The sequence below is a fragment of the Suncus etruscus genome, chromosome 1 (assembly GCF_024139225.1).
Source record: "Suncus etruscus isolate mSunEtr1 chromosome 1, mSunEtr1.pri.cur, whole genome shotgun sequence".
Classification (NCBI taxonomy): Eukaryota; Metazoa; Chordata; class Mammalia; order Eulipotyphla; family Soricidae; genus Suncus; species Suncus etruscus.
Genome location: NC_064848.1, coordinates 101535514 through 101555486, shown reverse-complemented (window position 1 = coordinate 101555486; position 19973 = coordinate 101535514). Strand labels below are relative to the sequence as shown.

The 19973-nt window shown below is 37.8% G+C and overlaps 1 protein-coding gene across 2 annotated transcripts in view; it reads left to right on the top strand.

Moving 5' to 3' along the window:
* The window catches only part of RUNDC3B (RUN domain containing 3B), a 152652-nt gene that overhangs the window by 82629 nt on the left and 50050 nt on the right, over nucleotides 1-19973 (top strand). For both annotated transcript variants that reach the window (XM_049769034.1, XM_049769028.1), the window contains exons 5-6: nucleotides 16609-16698; nucleotides 17793-17873. In XM_049769034.1, the coding sequence (XP_049624991.1) occupies nucleotides 16609-16698; nucleotides 17793-17873 (171 nt within the window). The remainder of the gene's footprint in view (nucleotides 1-16608; nucleotides 16699-17792; nucleotides 17874-19973) is intronic.

The following is a 19973-nucleotide window of genomic DNA, read 5'->3' as shown; positions in this document are numbered from 1 at the left end:
AGGGAAATATTTTAATTTTGTTCTTAGATGTTAAACATTCTTTTGTATTTAAAAGAAAGATTATTCAGTTCTTTAAGAAAAGTCCATAGAATAAAAATATTTTTGTAACAATATAAATATGTAATATACAAACAGAAATTTAACTTCTATGTTACACAAAAAAATGTATAATGTGTGTATATTTAAATATGGATATGGTGATCTTTTAGTTTCCAAGGAATGAGGGAGTTATTTCAGAATTTAGAATTCTAATCTTATAGGTTATTTATCAAAGCATTAGAAAGTGACAATTCTTTTCAAAAAACTATACTTTTTTCCTGAAATCAAATCAAAGAAACTTAAATTATAAGTAAATTGGATTGCAAATCTCTAGACATTTGGAAAATGAGGTTTATAAAATACAAGGAAACTGTTGGAAAGAATAGTTATACTTTACCTTTTGTCTGGATGCTCCCTGACATAAGTGCTTGTAGAACAATGAGAAATGATCTCTAATCCTTTAGGAATCTTGAGAGTAACTGAATCAAGTGATTTCTTCTTGTTCTACACTTCACAGATAAGGAGTAATGACGTCCTTGAACATGGTAATACAAGTGTTTACCCCAAAACAGAAGGAGGAGCTACATGAACTAAGACAGGCAAGCTTGAAAGTACTAATCAGTCAAAATTCAAGATGAGATTGGCTGGAGGTGTGGAAAACAGAAATACATTAAATCTTATTAGAGTATATATTGATGACTCCAAAGGTTTAGAGAAATTAATGTGACCTTTTTGTTAAAGTAAAGGATGTCTTGGTGAGCAGTTGATAAAAAAAAAAAATCCCTGAAAGATGTCATGGTTCAGTGATTGGGGTGTTATTGGGAAGTAATTTGAATAGAAAGTTGACCAAATCATAATAGAGTTCCAGCTAAAAAGAAGTGGGAATTGTTTTGATAATTTATTGGGAAGACTTAGACAAAGAGAAGGATGGTAGAAACCGTTAATTCTCCCAGAGTTAATTTCTCCCTTCCTCCTAACAGAAAAATATTTTGAAAAGTTAAGATAGTAAGTGTATTTCAAATATTACATTTAAAAAAATACGTTACATTTGAAAATGTGATATTTGAAATAAGATGTAAAATTCTGGTATAGGGCCCGAAGAGATAGCACAGCGGCGTTTGCCTTGCAAGCAGCCAATCCAGGACCAAAGATGGTTGGTTCGAATCCCGGTGTCCCACATGGTCCCCCGTGCCTGCCAGGAGTTATTTCTGAGCAGACAGCCAGGAGTGACCCTGAGCAATGCCGGGTGTGGCCCAAAAACCAAAAAAAAAAAAAAAAATTCTGGTATAGATTTAAAGTAATTAATAGAAAAATATAGAGATTCAATTAACTTTATATTTGTTACTTTGTAATTGTACCTTATATGTTCATATTATAATGGCAAAAGTTATGTTACAAGAGATGTTTGTCCCCCCAGATGTTTCTTCTTTTGATATTAAAAATACCAAATTAAATACTAAAATATCAGATGAAACTTGATGAATTTATAAGCCATCAAAGTGAAAAAATGAGTTGATAAAATATTACTTTCTAAATTATAGAAAAATGATCTGGAAAAGCTGAAGTGATAGTACAACAGATAGGACATTTGCCTTGCAGACAGCTGACTAGGGTTTGAACTCAACATTTATATGGTACCCAGCCTGCAAGCCATAAATCAAGAGTGCAGAGCCAGAAGTATACCCTGAGCACCACCAGGTACAGCCCAAAACAAACAAAGAAAGAAAGAAAAAAGAAAAAAAAGATGGAAGTAAAAAGAAAAAAGGAGCTAAAATAATAATATAGTGAGTAGAGCTATTGCTTTGCATGCAGCAGACCCAGGATCAATCCCATCACCACATATGGTCCAACAAACCCTGCCAGGAGTGATTTCTGAGTGTAAATTTAGGAATTCCTGAGCACTACTGGCTGTGGCCACAAAACAAAAAAAAAAAAATCACAGAAATGTATAATAGGGGTAAATTACTAATTTTTTTTATAAACTAAGAAATTGGGATATAAATTTGTTTATAATTTTTTTAGATGGAAAAATAAACATTAAAAAGAGCTTGCTGAATGAAATAGGTCAGAGGAAGAGAGATAGATACATGCTGTGTCAGATTTACTCCTACACTGGTTATTGATGGATCCTCAAAGAGCTCTCAGAATGAGAAATTGATTCCCATTCCTCTATCCCAGGGGTGGCGAACATGCGGCTCTCGAGCTGCATGCGGGCTCTCGGCCAAAATGAATGTGGCTCTTTGCCTCTTCTCATTCTTTTGTATACTGTGGCTCTTGGCCAAGTTTGGGTTTTGTTCTGCTGCTTCTGAGGAGGGACCTCTGAGGAGAGATCTCCGAGCGTGCAGTCTCGCCCCCAAGCTGCATCATCCTGTCTCCCATCCCTCGGAAACATCTGCATGGGCCAGCAAGGGGGTGGGAACCATGTGGCACATGTTGGGTCACATCTTGCCGTTAGTTCTTAGTGTGGAGGACGCAGCACACCCTCACCATCACTGCAAGATTTTGACCCTCACTCAAAATGGCAAAATGCAATATGTGTTTAATATGTTTATTGTTAAAAAATTATATGCGTGGTGTGGCTTTCTGACTCTCTGACTCTCACAGCTTAAAATTTTGGCTCTTTGTGTTGAACTTGTTCGCCAGCCCTGCCCTATCCCCTAGGAAGGGGAAGAGATCTTGGTAATATTTATCTGTGTCAAATAATCCACACTGACATGAGGGTAAAAAGGCAAGAAGGTCTGATGCAGAATCCTTTTTCAGCCTCCCAGCAGCTCCAAAAACTTTAAAGCCTTCCAGTTAGCTGCCCCAAAAGATCCTGAGCACCTCACTCGAAAATTATTTATTAGTCTCTCAAAGCGCCCCCCCTGGAAGGTCAAAGGCAAAAGGCAGAGGTAAGGATTTTATAGAGAAATATTATAAAGGCTTCCATATATAACAATTCCCACCTTCTTTAGTAAAGCAACAATAATAAGATACAAAATTAAGTAACATTCCCTATAATTATAAAAGGAAAAATTAAACCAAAAGAAAAAGGTGGCTATTTGCATAAGCACATCACAGGGAAAAAAGTAAAGAAAAACTTTTAACCTAAACATAGGGTGTTCAAAACCAGAAACATATGTCAAGGAATCATCTATAAGCTCCAGAGATGATAGATTTACGACGTACAAGATGAAGAATTCAAAATAAGTTCTTCCTTGGAAGATCGAGTGGAGTATCCAGAATTCAATAATCAAAGATCTCATAGGCAATGGGGAGCTCCCAAGGCAATCGAAAAGCTCAATTGTAATCCAGAGACAGAGATCCTTTGAAGAAATGCTAGAAAGGCGGGACGAAGCACATTTTCCATTCATGTCCAAGCTGACCAGGAAGCCCATTTTGGGGGCATTGATGCAACTGATGACCAATCCAAGTTCTTAGTCCATGCAGAAGTCCATGAAAAACATACAAAATATGGTCAATTATTTATTGATGGAAGCTTAAGTCACAAACTAAAACAAATGTTTAAGGCCAAGAACATCCCTGTGTAGATGAATAACTTGAGGTTCCATCCAAAATGAATAGAACCTCCTTTTGAACCTACAATATCTTTTCTATGATGCACCCAAGCAAAAACCGTGAGAGCAGACAAAAATATCATTATCAAATTATCAACAGTACATCCAACCCACTAAAAACTTTAAGGAAGTAAAAACCCTAAAGTAACACATCAGTTCCTAAAAGTAAAAATTAAAATGGGGAAGAACATTAATTATAATAATCAAAGCAAGGCTAGTATCAAATATAAACTCAAAGGATTATAGTCAAAAGAAAAATACAAAAGGTGAATTTTCTACAGAGTTCAATGTCAATCTGTGACAAATCTCTGAAAAGTCCCATCAAAGACCTTGGGGAGTCTGGAAAAGTGGATTGCAGCTTCGTACAGGATACAAAACTCCAAAAGCCTTGGGGCCGGGAAGGTGGCGCTAGAGATAAGGTGTCTGCCTTGTAAGTGCTAGCCAAGGAACGGACCGCGGTTCGATCCCCCTGCGTCCCATATGGTCCCCCCAAGCCAGGGGCAATTTCTGAGCACTTAGCCAGGAGTAACCCCTGAGCATCAAACGGGTGTGGCCCAAAAACCAAAAAAAAAAAAAAAACAAAAAACTCCAAAAGCCAAGTATTTCTTCCTAAGGCCGAAATCAGGAAGCTTGTAGTTGTGGGTAAAGGAAATGATTTGCATAGATGAAGGAATTCCTGAAAAATGAATGTTAAGAACTAGGGGGTCGAGGGAAGGATAAGGAAGAAAGAATAAATAAGGGAAGAAAAAATTAAGAAAAAAGAACTACTGTATTTTCCAGCGTATAAGATGACTGGGCATATAAAATGACCCCCAAAACATAGGTTTAGGCCTATATTCACTGTATAAAACAGAACATTCCTGTGCTACAACTGTATGTACCACAGTGAGCCAATCACAGCAAGCAAAGATTCAAAGTTTATACTGTCATAGACTTCCTCTCTGACTCTGGCCAATCTGAGCAGGCTTTTTACAGTGTAGATTCAGGTACAGAACATTGTATAATTTGCATTTGTAATTGGTTGAGTACATCATATTGTAAAATTGTTGCAAGACAACACTGGATCAATTTTGATGACAAGAAGTTCATAAAAGTCCCTAATATGGATTGGTTGAGTTAGAGAGGCGGTCCAAGCAGCCTTGTAAGTGATTGGTGCAGGATCGAGTTGGAAAATTTGTTCAGTGGCAATATCCAGATGATTTTCATTTAGCGGCATATTGAAACATTTTTCAGGATATACTCGCGTAAGACAACCCCCAATTTTCGGTTGACTTTTTTCATTTCAAAAGTCGTCTTATATGCTGGAAAATACGGTATACACAAAATATACAAAAAGGACAGACACGTAAAAGACAGACAAATACAGAATTCACAAAAATCATGGCCACCACACTCTCTCATACTTATAAAAAAAAATTAACCAAAAGACTGATGGAATGGATCCAAAAGAAAAATTCAGCTGAATTGACAAAAAGTGCTTCAAGATATAATAGTCAGCAGACTGGTTAGAAGAACAACTTCAAATTCACAAAATATTTTTTCCAAAAGCAGATTAGAGCTGATCTGAAAGAGAATTTCATGCCCAGAACAAACATGGAAAACACTACTGTAAGTATTGAACAGTAACTCTATATTAATCAATCACAGATGAGGAGCACTGTGAAGGGAGTCCTTCTAAAAGTATCTTGCCGGGCCGGGTAGGTGGCGCTGGAGGTAAGGTGTCTGCCTTGCAAGCGCTAGCCAAGGAAGGACCTCGGTTCGATCCCCCGGCGTCCCATATGGTCCCCCCAAGCCAGGGGCGATTTCTGAGCACATAGCCAGGAGTAACCCCTGAGCATCAAACGGGTGTGGCCCAAAAACCAAAAAAAAAAAAAAAAAAAAAGTATCTTGCCAAAATTATGTATTCACTTCCATCTTGAAAGCTAAATTGAGGAAAATAAAGCATTGATGTTAAAATAAAAGAGTGAAAGTTGTTAAATGAATAACCTAAATAAATCGTTATAGAACAACATTAAATATGATGAGAAATTTTTCTTTCAGGTGAACCTTGAGTAACAAGAATTAAATTGTAAAATTTCATGAGTAAATGTGACCTAGAGCAATAATAAAAATAAGACATAAATTCACCATAAAAGCAACTGAGATGGGAATCCATCGATTTTAATTCTTTTCAGTGATCATACCTGTGAAAAGAACAATAGAGCATTAATTGCAACTGAAAAGGAAGTGAAATGATTGTCTGGCATTCATTGTAGATCTTTGAGAAGTATAAAACAGGATTTTGCTGCTGTGGATTTCACTGACATATTAGGGACTTTTATGAACTTCTTGTCATCAAAATTGATCCAGTGTTGTCTTGCAACAATTTTACAATATGATGTACAGTGTCCATAGTGAACTTTACCATAATGGTTTGAAACTGATGATAAGTTGTATTTCTCAATCTTGTTTTTATTCTCAGGAGTGAATTCTGCTAAATTAAGGTCTTCTAAAGGAAAATCCACATAAACGTGTAGTTTTTAAAATTTGTTTGCCATCAAAAGCAAAATTTTTCAAATGTATTAGTTACTAGTAGCAGTTTCCATATGTATTCTTCAAAAAATCCCTTTTAGGGGCCGGAGAGGTGGCACTAGAGGTAAGGCATCTGCCTTGCAAGCGCTAGCCTAGGATGGACTGTGATTCAATCCCCCAGCGTCCAATCACCCAAGCCAGGGGTGATTTCTGAGCACATAACCATGAGTAACCCCAGAGCTTCAAATGGATGTGGCCCAAAAAAACAAAAAGAATTCCCTTTTAGGGAGTTGCCCTGCCCACAGTTTGGAACTAGCTGATTTCTGCTGGGTGGCAGGAGCCCAGCAGACATCTTGGGCCTTTTTTGCTTTCCTATGGCTTGAAAATTTGATCTCTTCAGCATTCTTCCCTGAGGGTTTGCCTTCTTTAGAGGTCAATTGCCCTGCCCACAGACTTTGGAACTAGCTGATTTCTGCTGGTTGGAAAGAGCAGATGTACTGATGTTAGGTCTAAAATGAAACCCAAGTATTGATAAGGTGGCATGGTCTGTATTTTTTCTAAAGCTAATTTTAGTTATGATGCTTATAAACAATCAGTAACATAAGACTATAAATTCTGTAAATCTGCCTCATTGTTCAGCAAGATATCATCTGATAATTAATGAACATGGCTTGAGGAAACTTTTCAGGAACAGGGCACAAAATCTTACCTACAAAAGACTGACACATTGTGGGGAATTTAGCATGCCCTGGGGGAGAATAGTCCATTGAAAATGCCTGCAGGGATGAGGATTATTCATATATATATATATATATATATATATATATATATATATATATATATATATATATACACAAATATATATAATGAGTATGATGAGGATGAGTATTATTGAGAGAAGGAACTGAAAATGCAAAATGTTTTCTATCATCTGGGTGAATAGGAATATGATAGAAGCAATCTTTTAGATCAATTATTATTAATGGCTAGTCCTTTGAAATATTTGCAGGAGATGGCAAACCTGTCTGCAGTTTGCCTATAGGTATCATGGATAAATTCACAGCTCTAGGTCCATCAAAAGTCTTCATTTTCCAGATTATTTTTACTTAAATATGGGCGAATTCCATTGAGAAAAAGAAGGTTCAGTATATCCTAATCTTAGATTTCATCCACTAATTCTATCAGCACCTTTAATTTATCAGCTTTAAAGGGCCACTGACCTGTCCAAATTGGTTCATCAGATTTCCATTTTATTTTTATAGATACTGGAGTTTTTATGGCTGTGGCCCCTAAGAAAAATGTTGAGTTTTTCAATCAAAGAAAGGTTCAGATGCTTCTGGAGCTAATGAGATATGGAATTCTGCATTCCACTGTTTGTGTAGGTCACACATGGATGGTGAAAACGGGCCCACGTGAGGTCTAATTATAGCTCTTTGATTTTCTTGGCCACGAAACACCATAGTGTTTGTACACAGCAAACAGGAACTTGAACCTCCCATTTCTTCCAGAGAATATGGTATTTCCTGGAGTGGCCAAGTTCTGGTTATTCTTTATCAGAAATTACGGTAACCTGCACTCCAGAATCCAGCATTCCTTCAAATTGCCCTTCCAATTGAAGTTTTATCATTGGGTGTTCATCTCTTAATTTAGCAACTATAGCCACAAGTGGGTTATGGACTGCACCCAGATTTGTGCTTCCAAAACCTCTGATTCTTTTCTTATTTGAGTTCCCACATTTAACATAAAGTACTATGATGATCTGGGCAATTGCTTCACCTTTCTTAAAGGTTCAATTAACTGGTACATTAATAATCACAATTATTTCTCTCATTAAATCTGAATCAATGACACCACTGGTTATCGATATACCCTTTAGGTTGATGGAACTTCTGCCAAGAATTAAACCCATTGTATTTGAGGGTGCTGGACCCATAATGCCTGTCCTCAACATATAAGGGCATTGTCCTGGATAAATGGAAATGTCCTCTGGGCATATTATGGCCAACCTAAAACTCCCCAAAGTCACGTGATTCAATTCTCCAATCGTGTTGAATTTTCTTGGGCTGTGCTGGGAAGCATTATGGTCTGAGGATTTTGACCATTTGGGGGGGGGGCTGCGGTGGGCCCCTGTAGGCATTTTCCTGAATCATATATTCATGGCCCTGAGATACTGCATTTAAAAGGAGCCAGCAATCTCTTTTGATTTGTCCTGTTTCCCACAATGGTACTCTGCCTCCTAGGGTTTGTATTCAAACTTCTCCCTAGGTTGTAATTACAACAGTTTGTAGATTTGCAATCTCTTGCCCAGTGCTTACCTTTTTCACAATGGGGGGCAAAAGCCAGGTTTTTTATTTGTATTTTGTCCACAGTGGAAAGAAGGCATCATTCCCTTGGTAACTGTGAATGTTTGTACCAGGTTTGGGCAAGGTAGGATTTGGGTTATCCCATGGACATTCCGACAGGCATATAGGAAATCTAACAGTTCCAGCTTGTCAAGTAAAGGTAAAATTACTGATTTACAGGCTGAATTTGCATTATGATATGCCAAACTTTTTTCTAGCAATTTTTTCATCTCCTCACCTTTGACTTGTAATTTCAGCACATCTTTAAGCCTACCCACAAACTCTAGATATGGTTCAAGGGACCCTTGGGTAATTTTTAAAAAGGATCCTGTACCAGTGCTGTTAGAATCAGTTTTTTCCCATGAGAAAAATGCAATATCCTTAATTATATCTAAGATTTTCTTAGGTAAAGCAGCTTGCAATTGAACATTTGCATATTGATTTTCTGCCATCAATAATTCATATGCGAGAGTGACCCCTGCCACCCTTTTTTTGTTCCACCTGGGCTATAAAGTTTGGCTTTTATATCTTCTGAATAAAACATTTCCCATTGAACTTACTGATTAGTTGACAGGCATATGTTAGCAATTTTTTTTAAATCATGACAAGTCCAAGCTGATTTTTGACACCAAAATTTTAGTAAATCCACACAGTTTGGTGATGTTGGACTGTAATCTTTACATGACTTTTTAAACTTTTTAAACTATGTCTTTTATCTCAAGGGGTTCATAGTTTGAAACATTTACTCCAGGTAAAGGGGCTGAGGCCGAATTAACAAAATTACTCTGAATAGGGCTCTGAGGCCTAGATTGTGAGGTAGGTGCATGGAGACTTGCATTTGGTGTTTCATCGTCTGATTGAGCACCATTATGTGAGCCAATTATGACAATAGAATCAGGATTCACTTGTAGACTTAGCACCAGAGGTTGGTCACTAGTGTTAAGAGTTGAATTGGGGGGCCGGGCGGTGGCGCTCGAGGTAAGGTGCCTGCCTTACCTGCGCTAGCCTAGGAGACGGACCGCGGTTCGATCCCCCGGCGTCCCATATGGTCCCCCAAGCCAGGAGCGACTTCTGAGCGCATAGCCAGGAGTAACCCCTGAGCGTCACCGGGTGTGGCCCAAAAAACCAAAAAAAAAAAAAAAAAAAAAAGAGTTGAATTGGGGGCCCGGAGAGATAGCACAGCAGCGTTTGCCTTGCAAACAGCCGATCGAGGACCAAAGGTGGTTGGTTTGAATCCCGGTGTCCCATATGGTCCCCTGTGCCTGCCAGGAGCTATTTCTGAGCAGATAGCCAGGAGTAACCCCTGAGCACCGCCGGGTGTGACCCAAAAACCAGAAAAAAAAAATAAGTTGGATTGGGGTTGTTAGTTTCTAAATTATTGTCTCAAACCTTAGTTTTAGCAGGATAAATGTCTTTATTTTTTGTGAAGGAGTTGGATTTGCCAGCCTGCACCTTGGCAGAAATCTTTGTTGGATAAATTTCCTTATTGTCTATACTGTTTTTAGCTTCACAATTTCTAATCTTTCTATCTCCTAAATACCAGCCAATCAATAAGCTCAACATAATTATATTAGCCAAGATAGAAATTCCAAATAATGATTTGGCTCAGGCCTCAGAAGAATGGGCATCGCCCACACACACCTGAACAATGGATACCATCTATGGAAACAACCACAATTGTCTTTAACATTACCAGGATCCAAGCCTCTACCAGAGAAGACCTACCACTGCTTTGTCATTGACTTACTCCAAAGAGAGCTCCCAACACTCAGGCGACTCAGCAACAGTCTGCATTGCAGGGCAGATCGCTCCGCATTTAATGATATGCTGAAACTAGAGGATGCTCTACATCAGCCTGACATCGATGAAAGAAATGCACAGAGGGGCCGGGCGGTGGCGCTGGAGGTAAGGTGCCTGCCTTGCCTGCGCTAACCTAGGACGGACCGCGGTTCGATCCCCCGGCGTCCCATATGGTCCCCCAAGAAGCCAGGAGCAACTTCTGAGCGCATAGCCAGGAGTAACCCCTGAGCCTCACAGGGTGTGGCCCAAAAACCAAAGAAAAAAAAAAAAAAAGAAATGCACAGAATCCAGAGTCTTTAAATATAAGAGTCTGATACCAACAATAGCTAAAGTGTGAAAAAGTTTCACCGGGACCTTGAGAATGACTGGAGTTGGATAGACTGGTATGCCTGGAACCCAGAGTCTGTCTTATGCCAATAAACTTCTGGGGTGAGGCCTTTTTGTAATCAGGTCAAGGATTTTTTTTTCCATTTTCTCCATTTTTCTGGACCTATGCAAACATTGGCGATTGCCACTATCACACCTTTATTATATTTTTTTACTCTTATCCTTTAAGGAAAAAAAATACAACTTACTGAACTTAAAAACAAATTACTGTAGTAGAATGCCTGTCTCGAATACAGGCAGGGGATGAGAAGGGGGGGAGGGGATAATGTTGCACTGGTGAAGGGGGGTGTTCTGGTTATGACTGTAACCCAAATATGATCATGTTACTTAAATAAAAAATATATTAAAAAAATTCCAAATACTATGAAGGATGGAGACAGTGTAGGAGAGGCAGTTATGTGGTTATAAATTTTCATTTGAAATGCAGACCACAACCATCCTACAGCAAAAATTTTCCATAGCGCCAACCAATCTGTTTAAAACAAGGTGATACAATTCACTTGACTAATGAGGAACCAATCTGTTTAGAACAAGGCGGTATAATCCACGTGACTAACCACATAAACCATCCAGTGGTTGCCATAGGAAATTTCCAATAAAGCATTTCACTTACAGTTATTGAGGGTCCAGGATCAGCTTGTTCCAGCACCATTTGCTGTGTGATATAACCCCTCCCAGGACAAAAATGCTAAAATGACCTAGAGAGGAGGCAGAACAGCTCACTTTTGGGAAGGGTCTAAGGAAGGGAACAAAAGGGTTGCCTTGGGTGGAAGAGAGAGATATATTCAGGAAGAAGCGTTGGCAGGAGGCAAGGTGGGGAGATGATAGAGATTTGAGATGCAGGGCGGCTGGAGAGAGACTGCTTAAAAGGTTAGCCTAGATGGCTAGGGTGTATTAATAATAAAGCTTCATGTCTCCTGCATTCTGACTGTTGTGGATCATTTCCTCAGCGCTACCCTAAACCCTGAGACCCACTAGCTGGAAGGGAATGCAGGTGCCTGGCACTAGGCTGGTAGAGAACGGCCTCCTGTCCATCCACCATCATCCAGCCCCACCCAGGAATCTATGATTAATATGTAATTCTACAATTACACTGTTTGATTAGATCCTTCTCAAAAAATATTTTTATTAGAACAAAAATATTTTCCTCAAAAGAAATGTAATATTTTAGTGCATATCTTACTGTGATTATATTAGTTAACTTAGGCTTTACTCTTGGCTCATTTCTTACATAGAATTGTTTATATAATTTTACTGTATTAAGGCTCAGGGTTTTTCTTTGAGATAAAATGATGTGGCTGAAGGTTACAATCTTTTGATATATTTGAAAGTGTTGATAAAATCAGATTTTAGTCAAAATCATAGAATGTTCATTTAAGGGAATAAAGAACAAATTTTTCTTTATCACTTTTGCCCCTAAAGTAATTATATAATACACATAAGTAGTTTTCACATCACTTCAATGTAGTATTCTTTTAACTATTGAATTAGATTATTTTTATATGTTACATTAAATTTAGGACTATATTTTTGAGGAAATAATACTCTTTCTTAATTGAATGATGAAGATATTAGCATATAATGTAATTCACAATATAAATGTCAAGTAGTAAACTTAACCTTGCTCTTCCATTTTTTCCTCTCATTTTCTCTGCTATAGAGATTACTATTACATTAAATCAGGTTTATGTAATTTATGTTTTAGGTAAAATTTTAGTTATTGTGGAATTATTTATTTTACAACTAGTAAATATATCACTTACTCTATTTAGCTATTATGCTAGTTAATAAAAAATAAGCTGCCTATTGCATTAAAATATTATAAAACATTAATAATGCATACTTCTAAAGCAGGGGTGGCGAACACGTGGCTCTAGAACCGCATGAGGCTCCCGGCCAAAATGAATGCGGCTCTTTGCCTCTTCTCATTCTTTTGTATACTGTGGCTCTTTGCCAAGTTTGGATTTTGTTCTGCTTCTGAGGAGGGACCTCTGAGGAGAGATCTCCAAGTGTGCAGTCCAGCCCCCAGGCTGCATCATTCCGGCTCCCATCCCTCAGAAACACCTGCATGGGCCAGCGAGCGGGGGACCCGTGTGTCACATGTTCGGTCCCATCTTACCATTAGTTCTTAGTGTGGAGGACACAGCACACCCTCACCATCACTGCAGGATTTTGACCCTCACTCAAAATGGCAAAATGCAATGTTTTTAATATATTATTGTTAAAATTATATGCTTTTGTGTGAGTGTTTGTCTGTTTTAGCAGGTCACTGCGTGTTGTGGCTCTCTGACTCTCACAGTTTAAAATTTTGGCTCTTTGTGTCGAACTTGTTCACCACCCCTGTTCTAAAGTATCTTTAAAACCAGTTAATTTTTTTTTGAGGGGGTTTTGGGTTTTGGATCACACTCAGCAGCACTCAGGGGTAACTCCTGGCTCTATGCTCAGAAATCACTCCTGGCAGGCTGAGGGGGGGGGATGGGGGGAGTCCATATGGGATGATGGGATTCGAACCACTGTCCTTCTGCATTCAAGGCAAACACCTACTTCCATGCTATCTCTCCAGCCCCTAAAACTAGTTAATTTTGGTACTTTCAACAGTTCCTACAATGTTAACATTAGGAAACAAATAAAATAGTTTTAATCTGACTCATTCTTAGATGCCTTTTTAAACATGGTAGACAATGGGTGTTTTTTTTTAAGTGTATCTCTTCTACAGGGAAATGCTAAGAATAATGAATAATTTCTAGAAATTAAATTCCAGTTGTCAGAATTTTTTTTCACATTTGACTTATATAATTTGATGGTCTAAAATAATTGGACTCAAACTTTTTTCAGGAGTCAGAAAACACTTGTTTAGTTACCAGCTTAGTTAGCCACCAAGGAAGGGACAAATTCTCAGTTATATAGACTTGTCTAAATATTTGCTGTTTCTGTGTAACACATATAGAAATTTCTGGGCCAGAGTAAGGAAACAGCAGGTAGGACACTTGTCTTGCAAATGGCCAGCCTACTTAGATTGGATCCTTGACACCCAAATATAGTCCCCTGAATCCTGCCAGGAGTGATTCCTGAGTGTAGAGCAAGAGTAAGCCTGAGCAAATCCATCCAAAATATAAAACCCAAAATAATCAAAAAAGACAAAAACAAGTAAAAATAAACACTTTCACTTATTTGACTAATAAAGGTTAGTTTACATTATTTTTAAATATACATCATTAATAGCAATTCCCATTTTTCTGAAGAAAACAGAAATTATCCGTTCCAAGCTAGTCTTTATACCTGATTTGTTCATACTGTTACAGGCAGGATCAAGACTTGTTACTTCCCTTGTATTTCTTTTTCTCCTTCAACATTCTTATTAATGGACATACATGTCAAATTCTTGTAAATTCCTGCTATATGAAAAGCACTGTGGTTTATTAAAAAAATGCAACTAACAATAATTGGGTTTACAGGGTTGGAGTGATGTTAGTCTAGTGGGTCACTTGCCTTGCAGGTGACTGCCCCGTGTTCAGTCATTGGCATCTTTTATGGTCTCCTGAGCCCCACCAGGAGTGACTCAGGAGCAAGAACATAGGCAGGAATATACCCTGAGAACCACTCAAAACCCAAACCAAAAAATACTCCAAAAAACTGGATTTCCGTCCGCGTGGTCAGGGGCCTTCAGGCGCTGCGCCTGTGGTTGTGCCAGCCTTGGCCTCCACTATGTTGCTGCGCCCTCGTAGCTGTCCGATTCCGTCCCCACGCACTCTCTCCACCTCTGCATCTTCTTGGTCCGGTTCGGGCCGGCTCTGCACAGGGACCTAGCACGTTCTGGCGCGGAGGTTTAAAGACAAAAACTTTAATTTTCATTTAAAGACAAAATCCCCGGCCCCCTGTAGACTCTTGCCCCAGCTCGGCTAGCTCCTTCGCCTCTACTTGCCCTTTCCCCACCCTGCCCCTTGCTGCCCAGCCCCCCTACCCCTTCTCGCTCCCTCCAGGCTCTCGCTCCTGTGCATCATCGTCCCCACTGATCTCGGGTCGGGGGTGGAGGGAAGATGTGGTGCAGTTGGTGGTGGCGGCATTGTGAGACTCATAGGACGAGGGTGTCGGGGTTCGGGCTTGGCACGGAATCCCACCGGGCGCCCATCGTGGGGTGGTCCCCGTTCCTCCCCCGTTTTGGGCGTGCGGGGCTGGGGCGTTTCAGGTGCTGCTTCTTCTGGTGTTTGGTGATACCCTGTCCTACCCCACCGAGTCTGTTCTCTTTGTCACTTCTCTGGCCAACCCAAGACCTACGACAGTGCTGTTGCCAGAAAAATTCTCCCTAGGAGATAAACAAAAACTGGATTTCCTTCTTGCGCAATATATGTGCTCGTCCTTAGGGAAATTGTTTTGTTTAACTGATACTTTTCTTGACAGTACATATGAAACATGACAATTTTTTCACTTTTAGTGTTTTTGCAAATAATAAATCATATATTTATGAAAGTATTTTAGATACTACAAACTAATATTGATGATGAGATCATGAGCAAATGAAAATTTTGGAGACTTCGTGAAAATATTAAATATTTAAATGCTTTCTAAACTCATGGAAACTGAAAAGAACAAGACAAATTTTATTTATGAAAATGTTTCCCTGAGGCCTAAGCAATAGTGTGGCAAGTGGGGAGCTTGCCTTTGGACATGGCCAATACGAGTTTGATTTCCTGGAATCCTGTCCAGTCCCCTAAGCCACTCCACCAGTAGTGGTTCTTGAGTACAGAGCCACGAGTAACCCCTGAGCACTGCAGAATATGATCCAAAACACAAATTATTAACCAAAAATTTAAAAATTTATGAAGAAATAATAAATGTTTTAATAAAAATAAACAAGAAAATATTTAAATTAAAATAAAACATGTTATTTTTTGTTAGTGGAGACATAGAGTAGTATACACTATTTACATATAAATAGACAGATGTAACTAATGATCACTGGTTACTGAGCTAAATTATTTTTTACATAGTATATTACTTATAAAGAAGTAAATTTAATTATTTTCACAAAAAATTACTTTAGATTCACATTAAATTTTATCATGTTTTACTTAAATGTCTTAACTTTAAATATTTATAAACCAGCATTAGCCAAAACAGGCTTTAGATAATTAGTATTCATTATCAAATAAATTTGTATTCAAATCAAATAAATTTGTATTCAATTTTTGTCATAAAGATAATGACTGCTTTTTCATATGAAATCACTTTGTAAGTCCATCCTACATATTAATATTACAGTATTAAAGGCTAGTTGAAATTTTTAATAACATTCTTAATTCTTAATAACCCTAATAATAACATATTCTTAATTATTAATAACCCTTAAAGTTACAATAAGCTTATGTGTTCTATCTGTTCTTTCTCTAACAGTCTAATATTGAAGAGAAAGTACAGTGTTTAAGGTGTAAGCTTTTCATGCAACCCACCCTGGCTTAGCCTCCTGGCATGTGCCCCTGAATACAGAGCCAGGAATGCTCCTGAGAACTTCCAAGTGTGGTCCCAAACAAAGGATAAAAGAAACAAACAAAAAGGACTAAATTGCTTTATTGTAGCATCAAGGCACTAAAATTAATAATAAAAAAGAAAACACTAGTCTACGTAGTTTTGAAAAATAGTCTCCATAGCACATAAAAATGACACAAGTATGTTCCTTTCAGATTACATTTATTGCATTGCTTCAATATGGGGAAAATGCTAAGCAGCCTAGGCCTAATGAAAATCACACTGAGAAGTCTTTTTTTTTTAAGAGAAGGAGAAATACTTAATTTCATTTTTGTTATAGAATTAGTTTTGCTTAGTTTCCTAAAATTCTAAAGTCCTTGAGTGATTGAAGTCTGTTTTTATTTTGACAAAATTTAATTCTTTCTATTTTAGTTTGGTATTTAGTTTGGTGATTTTTCTACTTGTAACTTGGTTTTTAATACTTAGTATTTATTCATTTTATTTTTTAGGAGATTTTATGAAGATGGAGCAATTGTTTTAGGTGATGAGGCAAATATGCTTGCTGGAATGCTGCTTGGGCTCAATGCTATTGATTTCAGGTACTTAATAAAGCTAACTATACTCACTGTAAATTATGCTGCCTTAAAGGGTTGAGATTATGCTTCAGTGATAGAGCACTTGCCTTGCTTGTATGAGGTTCTGGGTTCAGTTTTTGGAACTGCCAGTAAATGACCAGGTAAATAAATAAAATAAATAATTCTACCACAATAATAGTTTCTACTAGTGACTTTCAGGTTTTCTAAGTAAAACACATAATTAGACTGGTATTTGATTTGTGTTGTTCCCTTTCCAACGACTTAATTTTCTAAAAGCACTTGCTCTCAGACATTATCAACCAACAATCATACTCTTGGGTATGTTAAAAGCTTAAATTGTATTTCCCAAACAGAAAAATTTTATAGCATTGAAGGAAAGTTTTGGATCTTCTTGTTTGTTTGTTTGTTTTGGTTTTTGGGCCACACCTGTTTGATGCTCAGGTGTTACTCCTGGCTAAGCGCTCAGAAATTGCCCCTGGCTTTGGGGGGACCATATAGGATGCCAGGATGCCGGGATTTGAACCAATGACCTTCTGCATGAAAGGCAAACGCCTTACCTCCATGCTTTCTCTCTGGCCCCAAGTACAAGCTCTTTTTTTTTTTTTTTTTTTGGTTTTTGGGTTACACCCAGTATTGCTCAGGGGTTACTCCTGGCTCTATACTCAGAAATCGCTCCTGGCAGGCTCCGGGGACCATATGGGATGCCAGGATTTGAACCACCATCCTTCTGCATGCAAGGCAAATGCACTACCTCCAGGCTATCTCTGCGGCCCTTTATAAGCTCTTTTTAAATGGAAGTTTTGTGTTTACTTTATTAATCTAAGACTTTTACATGATACTAAAATAGTTAGATTTAATGTAAGTTCAAACAAAAACTAAGAAATTACTCTATTTCTATTAAATGTATTATAAAAATCTAAGTATATTAACAAAATTAGTATAAAACTTAAGTAAAAAATACTCTGTCTTGAATATAAAATCATCAATGTTTATTTTCACTGACATTACTTCAAATTTCTCTAACAAGAAACTTTTATAGAACAACTTTGATTTAAAATATGTGTGCTAATTATAATGTTTATTGTCTGTTATCTTAGCTTCTGCCTAAAGGGTAAGGGATTGGATGGCAGCTTTCCTGCTGTAATAGACTACACTCCATATCTGAAGTTTATCGAAAGGTATCTAACAATTTAGAATATATTATTAAAACCTTAATTACAGTTGTTGGATGACTTATTATGGTGCATTTATTTTATTATATTTTATTTTTATAAAACATTTATTTCAGTATCAGGAATCAGTAATAATATAAACTCCAATTGTAGCACTTAGAAAAAATAATTAGTTTTTTATATAATTGTAATACTATTTGCATAACTATAAATAATAAATATGATTTCTTTAAAACATGTATTTCTATACGAATAGTATGCATATACACTAAATATGTATACATATTTTAATATTTTATATATAATATACATATATAAATATATATGCATATTTACATATACATATATTTATGTAGTATACTAAATAATTGGGTTTTAAAAAACTTATTAATCTTTTTTGTTTGTTTGTTTGCTTTATTTTTTTTTTTTGGGACCACACCCAGAGGCACTTAGGGTTTATTCCTGACTATGCTCAGGAATCACTCCTGGTAGGCTTGGGGGATCATATGAGATGCCAGGGATCAAACCTGGGTCAGCAGCATGCAAGGCAAATGCCCTACCCCCTGTGCTGTTGCTCCAGCCCATAGCCTCTTTTTTTTTTGTTTTGTTTTGTTTTGTTTTGTTTTGGGGCCACACCCATTGGTGCTCAGGGGTTACTCCTGGCTGTCTGCTCAGAAATAGCTCCTGGCAGGCATGGGGGACCATATGGGACACCGGGATTTGAACCAACCACCTTTGGTCCTGGATCGGCTGATTACAAGGCAAACACCGCTGTGCTATCTCTCCGGGCCCGCCTTTTTTTTTTAATCTCCATTATAAAGAGGAGAATAATATATTTGTGTAAATCAGTATTTTGGTATTTCTGTTGTGAGTGTAGAGTTTACGTAAATTTTTATAACCATTAAGGTTATAAAAAAAAAGTCGCACCAGGGGACGAAGTGATAGCATGGAGGTAGGGACTTTGCCTTGCATGCAGAAGGACGGTGCTTCGATTCCTGGCATCCCATATGGTCCCCTGAGACTGCCAGGAGAAATTTTTGAGCATAGAGCCAGGGGTAACCCCTGAGCGCTGCCAGGTATGACCCAAAAAACAAACAAAAAAGTCGAACCAATTTATCTTATTTTATGAGTTATCATTTTCCCACAGTCTCATCAACCATTTAAATTAAACAGATTAAATTTATTTTTTTAGATTATCTGTTTGAATAATTGCCTAAATAGAATGACTTTCTTTACATTTAAATTAGCAGGATCAGGGATGGAGAGAGAGAACAGCAATAGGGAGTTTGCCTGGCATGCGGCCAACCAGGGAGGGATCCTGTTCGCTTCCCAGCACACATATGGTCCCCCAGCCTGCCAGGGGCGATTTCTAATTTTTTGGGGGGGGTTCACACCCAGCAGCGCTCAGGGGTCTCACTCATGGCTCTACACTCAGAAATGCTTGGAGGACCATATGGGATGCCAGGATTCAAACCACTGTCCTTCTGTGTCCAAGGCAAACGCCCTACTGCTGTACTATCTCTCCGGCTCTGCCAGGGGCAACTTCTGAGTGCCAAGCCAGGAATATTCCCTGAGCACCATTGGATGTGATCCAACAACCAATCAATTAATCAATCAGTAAATAAAGTATAAAAAAATAAAGCAAAATAGCAGAATCAGGCAACAATTTAAGTAAAAGAGTGAATAATCTATTTATGTATGTGTATATATAAATATAAAATGTTTATGTAAAATCACAGATACATTTAGATACAACTTTTGAGTGTCTCACAGAGGAAATGAATTTTTCATAGATGTCAAGAGTATGGGAATTTCATGATATTTTCTAAAAAAAATAGTTCAAAAGTGGTGATCATTTAACCCAGAGCATCATCAAACATGCAAGGCATGTGCCCAACCCTTAATTCATTTCTCCAAACCTAAATTTTTAGTGCTTTGGAGTGGCTCCCTAACAGTGCTAAGAAACCTAAGGAATGCACACAAAACTTTGGAGTTATTATCCCCTATTACCATCCCCATTTTGTAGTTTTAAATTAGGTACTATGAGCCTTTATATACATAAACATGATTCTTTCCTTGAGAGGCAAATTTGTACAAAGTTGTTGA